This window comes from Gadus chalcogrammus, chromosome 11, assembly GCF_026213295.1.
Source record: "Gadus chalcogrammus isolate NIFS_2021 chromosome 11, NIFS_Gcha_1.0, whole genome shotgun sequence".
NCBI classification, from domain to species: Eukaryota; Metazoa; Chordata; class Actinopteri; order Gadiformes; family Gadidae; genus Gadus; species Gadus chalcogrammus.
In genome coordinates, this window is record NC_079422.1 from 23,933,478 (window position 1) to 23,948,477 (window position 15,000).

At 50.4% G+C, this 15,000-nt stretch overlaps 1 protein-coding gene across 1 annotated transcript in view; it reads right to left on the reverse strand.

The window, feature by feature from the left end:
- The window catches only part of LOC130391583 (tetratricopeptide repeat protein 28-like), a 163,228-nt gene that overhangs the window by 38,100 nt on the left and 110,128 nt on the right, over positions 1–15,000 (reverse strand). The window contains exon 6 of the mRNA XM_056601793.1: positions 8,218–8,725. Within this exon, the coding sequence (XP_056457768.1) occupies positions 8,218–8,725 (508 nt within the window). The remainder of the gene's footprint in view (positions 1–8,217; positions 8,726–15,000) is intronic.

Genomic DNA, 15,000 nt, shown 5'->3' on the forward strand with positions numbered 1-15,000 from the left:
GATCATGTTGTTTTGAACGGAGCAAAGTATGCATCGCTGTGCTCCGCGAAGTCAGAGTGGACTCGAATTGACTGGGATGGGCAGGAGTGGACTCAGGGCTAGTCTATTCCAGTCTGTTTGAGTCCGATACACGAGGAAACAGAGTGGACTCGAATGGACTCTCTTGGTGCGGGAAACAATTGGTCTGTTATGGAGGCGAATATCTTTGGGTTCATTTGGGCGTGTGATCAGAGGGTTGGAGCAGAGGGATAAGAGGGTTTCTCAAACAAAAGGCCACTGCTCCCTGCCACTGGGAAATGAGCGAAACTGGTGGAGATGAAAGACAGAAATGAGCGATACTGGGAGCACAGAGACAGAAATGAGACCCGCCGACCCAAAAGAGAGAAAGCTCTCGTGACTCCTCCATTCTTCTGCTTATAATGAGTGCAGCAATCAAATGCATTTATTAGGTCTGAAGACCCAATAAAGGCTTGGACTACTAATACCTTAATCTAGGGCTAATCTCCTGTGTGTATGTCTGTGTGTGTGTGTGTGTGTGTGTGTGTGTGTGTGTGTGTGTGTGTGTGTGTGTGTGTGTGTGTGTGTGTGTGTGTGTGTGTGTGTGTGTGTGTGTGTGTGTGTGTGTGTGTGTGTGTGTGTATGTCTGTGTGGGTGTGTCCGCGTGCGTGTGTGTAATCATCACATGGGAAATACGTGCTCACACTCATTTTGAAGGGAATTCATCAGAGATGGGAGCTGAACTCAGAGGGCACTACTTCATGCGAGAGCGCAGATTCAACCCCCGGTTTCCTTTGGTCTGCTAAAGTAAATATAATTAAGTATATCTTTAATTTAGCTCTGAGAAGGGGTGACTCTCAGGCTAGGTTTTCAAAATTAAAGCCACTCATATAATTGATATTGATAGAAGGGATTTAGATGACGTGAAGAGATAATCATACCATTACCATACCATTTGAATAATGATCCAGTATTAGCAGCGCGATAAGCAATGCATATATAGTAATGCGTGCCAAGATTCAGGACCATCAAACAGCATTCGGTTTGCCGTGGTGATTAGGTTTGAAATGACATCATAACTACGCTACCATAAAATATAATATCTCTTTAATTTTCTCCTATTAGACCAAGCTGGTCTTGGGGGGGGCGATTCTAATGGAGCAGAGCTTCAAACCGTTGGAGGCTAAGCTGTGTCATTGTGCTCTGTGGGGGGAGCCAGAGAGCTGGGCTGGGGGGTGGGGGGCTCTTTTCCCCTCCCCGGGTCCCACAGGAGTGGGGGCCAGGGGCCGAGGGGCCAAGAGCCGTCGCCGTCCGGGCTTCAGATGTACCAAACCCTCCCACCCAGACAAAGACGTCTCCTCCAGCCCGACGGACTTAGAGAGGGAAGAGATAGGGCGAGAGAGGGAGGGGAGAGAGAGAAAGGGAGAGAAAGAGAGAGTTGAGAGAGGAGAGAGAGAAGGGGAGAGAGGAGAGAGAGAGAGAGAGAGAGAGAGAGAGAGAGAGAGAGAGAGAGAGAGAGAGAGAGAGAGAGGGAGAGGGAGACAGAGAGAGAGAGAGAGAGAGAGAGCGAGAGAGAGAGAGAGAGAGAGAGAGAGAGAGAGGGAAGAGAGAGAGGAGAGAGAGAGAGAGAGAGAGAGAGAGAGAGAGGAGAGAGCAAGAGAGAGAGAGAGAGAGAGAGAGAGAGAGAGAGAGAGAGAGAGAGAGAGAGAGTGAGGGAGAGGCAGACAGACAGACAGACAGGAAGGAAGAAGAGAAAAGGTCCAAGGGGGACGGACGGTTATGTTTGCAGAACGGGAGGCAGGCCAACACAAGCATGGACACATTCAGAGAGCCTGCACCCCCTTCCCCCCCCCCCCCCCCCCCCCCCCCCCCCCCCCCGACCCCAGCCAGGCTTCCTCCTCCACTGCTGTCCCACTCTCGCCTCCTTCAAACCCCCAAGAACAACTGTCACTGCTCTGTCCACGCACGGCCGACACCCGAGCCCCTGCATCCTGTATCAACACAACACGGCAGCGTGTTTCAAGGCAGGCCCCGGGCCCCTCTCTCCATATCTTTTGTTTGCTTTTCTTTCTCCATGCGCCGTGGCCTCTGCCGTTTAGGAAGGGATCGCGTTTCATGCTGAGTGTGCAGATGCGTTGAGGAAAAAAAAAAAAAGGGGCGCACGGTTCGCTTTAATGCAGAAGAATGCTTAGCGTTTGGGTAAACAGCTCCACGGCGCGTCGAGGAACACACGGAGACCTCCACCTCTCGGCCCCGCGTGCCGCCTCTCGCCCGGCCGCCGGGAGCCCCCGGCGTGGGGGTGGGTCGGTGCCGAAGAGGGGGGGGGGGGGGGGGGGGGGGGCGTAAGGGGAGCCTCTCCTTGTGAATAGGAGAACCGGGGCCGGGCGGTGGACGTCAGCTAGTTAATGTGGAGCAGGAGGCTGGAGGAGGACTGACATATCGTGTGTCTACTGGCGGCACTCTCTGTGTCCAGCCGTCAGTCTTTCCCCCTAGCTCGTCCACTCTCCCGTCCCGCAGGCCAACACGGAGGGCTTTACCTGGAGTGTTCACCCCCTCATTAGCAGCGAGGCTGGAGAACTCCGCCTGGCCAGGGATGCCAACATCTTTCAGGCATTTGTTAAGACCATTCTCCCCCCCCCCCTTCTGTTCGCAGTGTTCTTTCGCTCGCTCCCGTCGGCGCCATTCGGCTCGCGGCGTGCGTCTGTAAATTTAGCAGTTACTCTCTTCGCTCCCTTTCCCCGACCGCGCCAATAAAACATCCACCAACAGCGGCTGTTTCCACCAGGGTCTGGCTCCCTCACACAAGCCGCTGACTGCTTCCCCAGACGGACCGCGGATTTAAAAATAGGCTTGAGCCCCCTTTTCTGCCATTGATGTTTTTGTCCTTGCCGTGGTCATTTGTGTATCAGATTAAAATTTGCTTTGCTAGTAAGTGCGACCGCTATTTGATTTAACGTCGTGTTGCTAATGGCAACTGGCAACCCGTCTTATTACATCTGAAATGAAAAAAGGGGCACTTTATATCACATTATTGAACCAACATGACAATTTAATTTCTTGGTTTTTCACAACTAATGCAGCACGTTCAACACAATGTTCTTGTGCGTGCAATATTTAACGTAACAGACTGACGTCTGCTGCCTGATTTGTGGCTTCAAACCACCATCTCTCAAGGGTCAGCTAAAAACACATGTGTGTATTGATAATGGGGGCTTGTGAAAAAGGCTGTGTGGCTTATTGCAGTCACTAGCTGGGAAAACATAAATGCCTTTGAGTCGATACTCTGTAACGCAATGCACATACTAAATGTTTGCTGTGTGTGTGAAAACATCGGTGATATCATCCCATATGTGCCGGTCTGTAATGAGTTTTGATGGAGGATTTTAATATAATTGGGAGCATTGAGATTGCATTCATAATATACAACCCATAGGCAGGTAAACATACAAACAGAGCATTTAACTTACTGGGATGGAGAAATGTAACCAGTGCATAACATTTCCCAATCAACGTTTTTAATTGGGAAACACGATGCAATATAAAAAGAAAGTGCATTCATTTTGGCTGCCTTCATTGCGGCCAAACGTTAAGTTCAACGTTCATTTGAGATGGTTTGGTCTCGTTTTAGTTCATGATGGAAATTTTACATTTCACTTTTTGAACGTCACGTTCCATCCGATAAATCAAGATATCTAAACCACCAGCAATTAAAGTATTGAATCAAGTGGATACAAGGCCAATGTGTAATATTATGTACCCCACGTGAATACCCAGTCCTCTCAAGATAACAAGGGGCATCGAAAACACAGTATTTACTCAACGAATAATCCCCGGTTTTAAAATGCTGTGATTAATTCTGGGGGTTTGTGCGTCGGTTTGTGCAGAATCCAGTCGATTTTGTGGTCTGGGGTTTACACCGCCCCCCACACGCGTCTCCGAGGTGTCACTGATAATCTGGTTATATTAGCACATCCATTAAAGAGCCATCTGCCTCTCGGATTTGTGATAGAGATCATTTGCATTAGAGGTTATTTACCAAATCGGGAGAGATAACTGGAAATCATAGCAAAGCACAGGGCAATTTAGCAGATTGTTTGGTTTAATATGACCCCTTACTCCTGCGGGAACACTGCTTAACTTTCTTTGCAAAGAAACCCAAGGACGGAGCTCCCCTCCGGAGATACCGGGGGGAAACATGAGCACGTTGACGGGGCAATCAAGACTTCTGCCGCTGCTATCTGACAAGTCCGGGTTCCCAATATCTGAGCCATTAGGCAGAAACAATGCCGCACTCTCACTCGGAGGGGGGTTGAAAATAAGAAGGCAGAACCAATTGACCAGCGGGCGGGTGAAGGATAAGAAATGCATCCAAACAAACTTATTAGAAAGCTCTTTGAAAGCCAACCGCGCGAGAAAGAAACCTAACGCAATTTAGATTCTGTTTCATGATTAACCCGAAACGCGGGGCGATATGTGCACAGCCACTTCTTCCAGTCTCTCTCGCAAGATATCAAATACTGCTGACTAGGGGGTACGTTAGCCCATTAATGAATAATAGATGGGGCTGGAATGCAACATTTTCATATCCTTTATGGGTCAGGGCGGGCTGAGCCAAGGCTGCCGGTCCCGCTGGGCATCAGAGCTCGATATTAAGGCTGGCCATGTGAGGCGGCGGCGCTGCGTACACCGCTGTCCCCGCGAGCCCTGCTCCACCCCCACCACGCAGCACATCATTAAAGACCGGCTCCGAGGCCCTCATAAAAAGTTGGTTTCCCTCCCCGCTTTCCAGCCCACTGTGTGTTCCTTTGTCTCGCGCGTGCAATGTGTTTTTTTCTCTCGCTTCGCTCAGCCCTGTATCCTCTCTGGGGGGCACGGTGGAAAAAGCACAGCGTGTTTCCGAAACTTTTTCGAAAACAACGGCCTCGTCGTCTGAGACGTCGTCTGGGTTTCCGCGCTCGGTGGCTAACGACACAGCAGCCGTTGTTGCCGCCGCCGCCGCCGCCGCCGACGGAGCAAAACAACAACAGCAACAACAATAGCCCAATTACAGAAACGATGCTGGGCGAGCACCACTTCATTCTGTGTTATCTTCATTATTCAGCTGCTCTTCAATCAGCTATTAAAGGTAATTAAGCGATTCATCAAGTCAGTTTCAATTACTGGGAGCTTGACAGTGGCAGATTACAATCAGCTGGGGGTGATAGCAAGAACGGAGCCAACATGAAAGTGAGGGGAAGGACAGCTTCGGGAATAGGTGCCGGAGGACAAAGACAAACTGCGGGAGCGTCGCCGAGAGCCTCAAGACTCAGACAGGCAATCAGAGCAGACCAGCCGGGCTGCAAGGCTTCTCCTCCCGCTCAGGTGTGTCTGTTATTACAGCGGGCCTCGCTGTAATAACCACCCACCCGTTCAGTCTCTGCTCCGACACCAGACAGAGGTCTCCAGCCTGACCTTTACCACAGGGTGTAATCGCTATGTACATTCAGGAACGTTCTACATTCTCAAATGGCAGCCCACATGTGATTTACACCATCAGATCCCCGCTTTAGCTGTCCCGTCGCCTTCCTCGGCCGTTGGGATGGATTTTTAAATCTTGCATCGTACGTCCGGCTTCGTGAACGCTCACAGCGAGACGGCCCCAATGCCGGTCAAGCTGTTATCCGCGGTTTCGCTTTTTTAATCGCCGTGTCAAAAGCGAAAAGCAAATACAAGGTGTGATCGTTGGATTCGCTTTTAGCGAGAGGACGCCTTTCGATTTATGTGTGACTTATTAACCCATCCCTCCTGCTTTAAGACTACCTCGCATGAAAGACAAACACCTCATCGAGGAGGAGCCATTAGGGCTTTTAGGTGTCCATTAGAGCTGGCTTTACGGCTGTCTGGAGGGCCACCATAATTCATCCACTGTAGGTTAAAATATCTGGGCTGATATAGCGCCGAATCGGTGGCGTCGTAGACCTCATGAAAAGGAATATCGAGGGAGACACCTTGATCCCCACACTCCATTCCCTCATCCATTAGCTGGCTCCATTCAAGGTTACCTTGTTAATAATTTAATTTCGCCCGAGATATTTCGTTTGCGAGACCTCGCCTCGCAAAGGGGACGATAATTACATTTTAAGTTTCCAATCAAAAGAGACGATCGTATAGTTAATTCGTCTTCCGACCGCCGCCCCCCCCCCCCCCCCCCCCCCTGCTCGTTTTATTTATCTTTGGCTCAGGATTCATTTTCACGACCAGATTAAGTCCTCGCCAGTAGGGTTGAGAGAGAGCGCTGTGTGGTGCAGCAATAACACAAGGAGGGCTTTCTCATGAATCTTTAACGCCGACTCGATGAGAGGTGTGTGTGTTGTGTGTTGTTTTACCTCGGGGGCCATCTTTTTTTTTTTTTTTTACCCCCTTCTAGAGTTCTCAAACAGTCTAGAATCCTCAATCACTAGAATTCTCAAACACCCTAACATTCTGGTGTTCTAAGGCCCCTGACGGCGAAGAGTGTTCTTTTTCCTGGCCTAACTTCACGCAAGAGTTCTATGCCGCGTTACGTTTTGCAGAAATAATGATACCCTTAAGTACATCCACCGAAAAAATAATAAGCCGCCATATAGTAGTAATGCTGCAATACTGTTGACATTTGCCGAAAAGCAAGAAGAAGAAGTAAGAAAAAAGGATTCCGCTTTTAATAAGCATAGACAACTCCGAAATGAACTCATTACCCCGCGACTCTGATATAAGGAGACAACTCTAAGGATGTAGCCAAGAGCCAAAGAACAACAATCGCAGTGGTATATAATACAAGAAAGCTAAACGCCAGCAGCAATAGGGCAAGGGAAAAGAATATTACCTGTTATGTAACGCAGAGAAACAACTTATATTAAAGTGGAAGTATTGAGTGGAGACTGCAGCATCTCGATTAGAATTGACGGTCTCTTCACAGGGTCTCCCCTCGCGTGTTCTTCACACCCGACCCACCACCATGTGAGCAAGGGTCAAGAATCACTTGTTCAGAGTTGGGTTGTGTGATTAATAACCTTTTGACCACGATTTCGATTTTAGCGTCAAACGATCACAAAACTAATATAATCGAGTTTTCGATAAAAAAAACAGCTGGAACATAACTACATTATTTTAGATTTGAACATTTTCTTTTTGACCATTTTGTGTATTTTTTTAAGGCAGAAATTTTCAGTTACAATGTGTTTTTTGGGAGAGACATGCTGAATAAATACATAATGTCTTCCAACTCAAAAATAATCGTTTGAATAATCGTGATTTCAATATTGGACCAAAATAATCGCAATTAGGATTTTTTCCATAATCGAGCAGCCCTAGTAGCCTCCTTCCACCCCCCACCCGTCTTATGCACTTATTGTATGTCGTACGTCCTGGAACTAAATGTACACACGTATTGTAGGTTTTAGGCCCTCACACCTAAAAATAGTACTTAGCATCGTGTAGCATCCTATCCTAGCTATCTTAGTTGTATACGGGGAATGGGTTAACCTAGTTCTATGAACATCCTTACTGTACTGACAGCGATATATTGTTCCCTAAATATATGAATGTAAATGTAAACATGGCAAGCAGGCAAGGGCCACTCTAGGTCAGAAGCTGACGTCGCTCGCGAAGGTAGAAGCAACACGGCAGTAAACATTTGCCGCTTTGCAATCAGTACGATTAACGTACGAGCTTCCAGGTGCTTCCTTGCAGGATGTGAACTAACAGAGCTTTTGTTTGGGACAATAAACTCCACATTGTCCAAAACCCCGGCGCTGCCAAGGATGGAAGATGATAACTGGCGCATTAAAAAACACGCTTGGACTTGACTTCCATCCAGAAACAGGCATCGTTGTCCAATCATTCGCCATCGAGGGCCAAGACTAAACCGGTTTGCATTCCAACCCATCATTTCACCAGCATATTCCACTAATTAGCTCCCCCTCCTCTTGTTGAAAGTCTGCCAGTTAGAAAAACAAGTGAGCGAGGGTTTGGAGAGAAACCTTGTTTCCTGTTGCCTCTCACTGATACATAATTGGACACCGCTGATAGGGTACATCCAGATAATGAGGAGCGCTCCACCTGGTCCCCCCCCCCCCCCCTCTCTGCACACCTACGTTTCAGACTGCGGGAGCCACCGGCGGGTATCTACGTACCCCCTCTCTGTTACCCCTACGTTTCAGACCAGCGGGAGCCACTGTCGGCGGGTACATCTGCGGTACGTACCCAGGTTGGAGGAGGCCCTCCCCTCAGCCGCCCGGTCCTTCAGGCTCTCGGCGATGGAGAGCTGCTGCTCGTGGTACTGCTTGGCGCGCTCCAGGTCCTGCATGCAACGGGCGGCGTGGCCCAGCCCCGCGTAGGCCCTCATCTCGATGGACTGCTCCGCCAGCTCCTGAGCCAGCTCCAGCACGTGCGTGTGATAGGACATGGCCTTGTCAAAGTTCCGGTGGTAGTGGTAGGCGCTGCCCAGGTTGCTGTAGGCGCGGGCCTCCTCGCGCTTGTTCTCCAGGGTCTTGGCGATGCCCAGGTGCTGCTCGTGGCTCTGGACGGCGTTGTCAAAGTCCCCCATGGCGATGTAGACGGCTCCCATGTTGCCCAGCTCACGGGCCTCCGACAGCTGGTCCTTGGACTGTTTGGCCAGCAGCACGCACTGCTTGTGGCTGGCCAGCGCGTTGGGGTAGTCGCCGATGGCCGTGTACACGTGGCCCAGGCTGCTGAGTGCCATGGAGGCGGCCTATGGAGACAGACGGGGGGGGGGGGGGGAGAGATGGTGATTAGGGTGAAGAACATCACGGTGCTATCTCTAGTCTTTAAGATAATGAAATGCTGCTACTTCCTGGCTCTTAATGTACACAGTAACTGTATGTTGTATTTAGTTATAGTACTTAATTGTGTAGAATCTCATCCTAGCTACCTTTGTTGTATACGGGGAATGGATTAACCTAGCGATTGTGAGTGCTTTGCTTTGCAGTTTCTATGAACATCCTTACTGTACCGACAGCGATATATTGTTGTTTCTCTTTCTTATGACAAATGTACTTTATTGTAAGTCTCTTTGGATAAAAGCGTAATCTAAATGCCCTAAATGTAAATGCAAATGTAAATGTTACTAACACACTGAATTGTCTTCAGGTGTGCAGCTAAACAGAAAAACAGACAAAAACACCAGCCACCCCCTCAAACCCATGGATACAATCGAGTAGCCATTTTGATTTAGAGAAGAAAAGAAGTGAGCACGGCTTGAATCCTCGCTTCCGTGTCATTGTGGGGCCAAACAGCGCTGGAGACTATCACAGCTGCCGGCTGATTTAAAAGCAAACACATCGCCAAATGCAATCACGCCGCATGTCGCGCTAAAACTGGCCGAACAAAGCTAAGCTAATCAAAGGGGGGGAAACAGAGGGGGATTAGCATCACACGAGAGCAGTAGGATACCAATGTGATGCAGGGATTTCCGTCATGTCGCTATAGACCTCTTAATCTAAAGACACATTTAACTTAAAAGGTGCTCTGAAAGTCAAAGGGGCGACTGCAGGCATGACCTCCTAAGTGACGAACTCACTGTAGGCCTATTAGCTGTTTATACCTAGGGTAAACAGCTGGAAATTGTGTGTGTGTGTGTGTTAGGGAGGGAGGGGATGCAGCTGGACAGATGTTCAATTAATCATGCAGTCCTGGCTAATAAAGCATCTTCACCCGAAGGGTCCCCACTCCATATCCTGCAGCCCGGAGGGGGGGGTAGGGGCTGTTGGACACAGGCCAGTAGAAATCCCCCCCCCCCCCCAATTTCCCCAACAACCCAGCAACAGAGTGCTTGGCCAAGAGGGGGAGTCTAGGTGGCAGAGATGTGTAGAGGTGAACCGGGGGGCTGTTTTGAGATAATGTCGTCACTGGAAATTCTCATTCAAATGCAATAAGGGACCGTCTACCTGCTGTTTGTAGCGTTGCACCATGCAGAGCATGCGGGGTACCGCCCATTAACAAGGCACATCAGCTCAACACCATTATTTGTCCTGCATTTGATCAGGGGAAATGTTTTCTGAACTGCTCTTGACCTCTTCCCGCTAACTGCTGCTGAGTAAACTGTAGTGGCAGAGTGTCAGAGCTAAGTGGGTCGACGGTACGACGGGTGGGTTTCCATTGGAATTGTGAATGTAAATATATCTATTGCTCCGCGAATGTACCTGGGAGTAATTGACAGTAATATCGGCACAAAGTGCAATAGATATTTTCACTTTGCGTTAGGACCGCATGATGAAAACTGCCGAGCCCTTCAGTAAATGAAAAACAGCGGCATTGCTGAGTGAAAGAAATCAATGCACCAGCCGGCAGCCCGTGTACACACTCACACACTCGCTCTCCGTTTCTATTCCCACACACAAAAAAACATACAGAGACACTGCCTTCCCTATCTTTCTTTTCATTTCAAATGGTCGCCTGGAACCAATTACCTGCTGACATAAGGACTTCCAGCAGTGGGCTGAAGTTTAAAGACTCGACAAAGCACCGTACAGGCACAGAGAGGCAATCACACCGCGTCACAACTGTTGCTGTTTCATGTTCCCAGATAGCCTATCTGGGCCTGCTCAATTACACGTGACTCTCTGAAGATCTGCACAATCGCTCCGTCGCCAAACTTCCACTTCTTTTTTTTTTTAACAGCAAACTCGGAAGATCTCTCATCTCCGTCTGTCTCCGTGCCTCCGAGAGACAGGGAGGGAGGGAGAGGTACGGAGAGGGAGAACGAGAACGAGAGGCAGGTAGAAAGCGAGCGTTCCGCGGTTTAGACGAGTCGTGCCTGTGATCAGTGTCCCCTCCAAAAGTGGCAGTGCAACGCTGCGTTTTCTCCTCAGATGGAGACCCAGATAGGCAGATAATGAGGAGCTGGTCTTGCCAGTCACAGTGGATGCACTCGGTCTAGCTCGGGGCGGAGAACCCCTCTCTCCCCCCCCCCCCAACCCCTCTCTCTCCCCCCCCCCCGCCCCCCTCGCCCCTCTCTCTCACCCCCCCCCCCCCCTCACCCCTCTCTCCTGCCCCAGAGCCAGTTTTGGCTCCCGACCCCCGAATCCCATAATAACATGCAATCCGGGAAAAGGAATAATTGGCTGAATTAGATCATTTCTGCCGATGTGACTACATTGTCATTTCTCATTCCATTCCTTTACATCACTTATCTTTATTCGTTTCCCGACTGCCATACCCGTCTCTCGCTCTCCCGGCGTCTCTATTTCACAGACTCCCCCCCCCCTCGCTCCCTCCCTCCCTCCCTCCCTCTCTCTCTCTCTCTCCCCCCTTCGCCTACCCATCTGGGGAGTCAGATCTGATTGTGTTTACAAAGTCAAACCCTTCTACGGATGTGTGCTGATTTGATTAATCCCAACGGCGGGCTTCACAAACTGTTGATAAACCACTAGCTCTCGTCGCCATGCTCATTCCTCACCCAGGGTCCCCCCCTCATGGAAAGAGGACTACATGCGGGATGGAGGTGGGCGTGCCTATGAGTCAGTGTGTGAGTCAGGGGATGGACGACCTATTAAACAGTTAATCACACCATGCCGAGCTTAAAGAGCGCGGCACCGTTTCAATTCCACGGAACAGCGAGGAACAACAATGGTTCTTGCAATAGCAGACAATTCCACTGTCCTGCTCTTTCTTCAAAATATGTGGAAAAAAAACTCCAAAGCCCATCACAGAAACCTCTGTTGTTGAAAGAGCACATGCTAGTGGTAATGTATTGTACTTAGCATAATTAACCCCTTATGTCATGCAACAGCATTGGTTTTAATGGCAGGCATGTGTCCTGTGAGCACGACGACTCTGGGATCCTTGTGTATATGCATGTGTGTGTGTCAGTGTGTGTGTGTGTGTGTGTGTGTGTGTGTGTGTGTGTGTGTGTGTGTGTGTGTGTGTGTGTGTGTGTGTGGTTGTGTGTCACTGTGTGTGTGTGGGTCAGTGTGTGTGTGCGGGTCAGCATCTGTGTGTGGGTCTGCATCTGTCTGTGTGTGTGTGTGTGTGTGTGTGTGTGTGTGTGTGTGTGTGTGTGTGTGTGTGTGTGTGTGTGTGTGTGTGTGTGTGTGTGTGTGTGTGTGTGTGTGTGTGTGTGTGTGTGTGTGTGTGTGTGTGTGTGTGTGTGTGTGCGCGCGTGTGTGTGTGTGCGCGCGCGTGTGTGTGTGTCTTCGTTTGATCTCCAGGCCTGAACAAAATGCTGTTCCCCACGTCTCTAGACTCACGGCTGCATATGGAAACGGCTTTCAGATCTTCTCCCATTGGACCGCGGACACAGATACACAGCCATAGCGCCACTATAGCATTCCCCGCCGACACCAGGGCTATCATAACAGAATGCGGCGGGTAGTGAGGTGGACACGGTTGCCATGGGAACCTAAACGGTTGGATTAGGGTCTACTAGGCATTACAGCGGGAGCCCTCTGAACGCTCCCTGTGAGTCCTGAGCAGGGAGACGCAGGCACTCCTAGAGATGAGAGGGTGTGTGTGTGTGTGTCTGTGTGTGTGTTTCCGTGTGTGCTACACACACACAGACGCCTGCAGCACAAACTCAAACTCAGCGAGCGAAGCCTTTGCCCCAGCAAGGTACGTCTTGGCGCGGTGTTTACCTGCAGCGGTCTTGAACAAACTAAAAACCTGTTTGCTTTTGCCGCAAACAGCCACTTAGAAACAAGCTGTCAGGAACAAAAAAAACAACGCATTAATATGCACCCCCTTTTTACCGACACTGTGCCTTCTCTATCGCTGGAGGCGCTCTGTGTCACCTGATCGGGGGGGGGGGGAACGTTTAAAACGCAGGCAGCGCGCTACGGAGGGAACGCGCTGCCAGAGCGACGGAGACAGAGCGGGCGAGGGAGAGGACCCTCCCCCCCGCCCGGTACGGGCGAGGTGTTAAGCGGCGAGTCTTTGGCCCCCCGCGTCCCAGCGACGGCGTCCTGTCACAGAGCAGCCGCCCGGGAGCTTTGAGTGGAGTGGTGCTAATGGGATTATACGGGGGGGTAACCCCCCCGGTTACCCCCTCTCCTCTCCAACACACGTTTGATTCAATTAGCTAAGAGGTGGCAACACCCCGCCCCGTGCCTCTGTGCCAGCCGTACCTGCCGACGGACGCCGCCGTTATCACAACGCCGCCCTCGCTGTCACCGGTGAGAGGCAGGGGTTACCGCCCTAATTATCGCCGTCATCATCGTCTAATTATAATTGTCTTTTGACAGAGGCACCGACTTGGTTGTGGAAATGCAAATGTGATGATGCAACAATACGCCACACACTCAGGGAACACATTCAGCACAGTACCGACGCAAGTGGCTGGGCCACATCAGCTCTGAGAGACTCTCTGTTTTTTATTTTTCCTTTCCCAGAATGCTTCAGGTAAAATACCACACATTTATACCTATTTAGTATTTATACGTCTGGTTAAGTCACTAGGACTAAGCTAATCAAGGCAATCAATACAACAACACATATATAAATATTGTTTATACATATAAACGGTTTATGTTGGATGCATACATCTACTGCGAGCACACAGGGGTCAGAGTCGGGTAAGTACAGCCACAGACCAGGCAGGCTTTTATTTACAGTCTCGGCTGAGTATTGGACAAGAGCCGCAGCTAATGGCCAACACTTCAAAAAGATGAGTCAAGCGAGCAAACACTCCCAGGCCCCACAATGGTGCTAGATACGCTCCAGAGCGCACGTACACACACACACAGACCCACACAGGCACACACACACACACACACGTATACACACACACGCACGTACACACACACAGACCCACACAGGCACGTACGCACACACACACACACACACGTACACACACACACACACACGCACGTACACACACGCATGCACGCACGCCTGCAACCACACAAACACACGCACACACACATGCACACGAGAGAGCGCACACACACACACGCACACAAACACGCAAGCGAGCGCACACACACACACACACACACAGATCCAGGGCTGTCTAATTAAAAGCCAGCGTGGAGGGGAGGTGAGGACGACCATGCGTGAGCCTTCCCCCTAACGAGCAGGGCTCTGGCCGCTACAGGAGAGCCGCGGCTGGCAGGGAACAGAACCGTGCAGCAGAAAGGGGAATGAGAGATGGGGGGGGGGGGGGGAGGGAGAGCCGGGGGATGGCCGGTTTCAGATAAAAGGCTTGGGTTGGAGATTGTGTTTGAAGGATGAGAGGGAGAGACGCCAGGCAGACGTCTCCCGGGGGTCGGGCCGGGCTGGGGTGGGGTGGGGGGGTGGGGTGAGGGGGGGAGTGGACGTCTTCAGATCTGAACCTCACCTACAGAGATGCACCCTGACAAAAGGGGAGGAAATATCCGGTTGAGCGTAATGAACGGGGCGAGGTCGTCGGGGGCGACGGCGGGGAAGTAGCGAGGGCGGGAGGCGAGGGGGCGGGGGGCGGGGGGCGAGGGTATGTGTGAGAGAAGGGGAAGGTGTGAACGTGATGTGATCGTTGGGGGCGCTGGTGTGATACCATGCTTTGGAATAACTGTATGCTTAAATATATACTAAACGAGAAATCAGACACTAAATGATCTTGCTTAGGTCAGAGAATATGGTTTAGAGTCGTTTTTCGCCCTTCTGTTTGTGTAACATTTAAATCCTGCTTGTGATGTTTATTTTTAGGGTTTTGCATATCGAAATAATTACCTCTGGACGATGAAGCTAATCATCATGAAAGTCAAGGCCTGAGCGCGATGATACCAGGTCTCAGCGGTGGTATTAAGATACAATACTATTTAATTATCGCTCAGCACCAGTGTGCAGCGAGGCGAAGGGCACGGAGGCGATGGAGATGTTTGGATGCCCCTCTCTGTTGTGCTGTGGACACACACTGATACCCACAAACACGCATTTACACACCCGACCCACACTAAAGAGGCTGTTACTTTGGTCCGCAAAGCCTTTTGAAGTCCAGAACCAACACTGCGTGGCGTGAAACAGCCCAGGCAGACCTACAGAACAGCTGAAGCC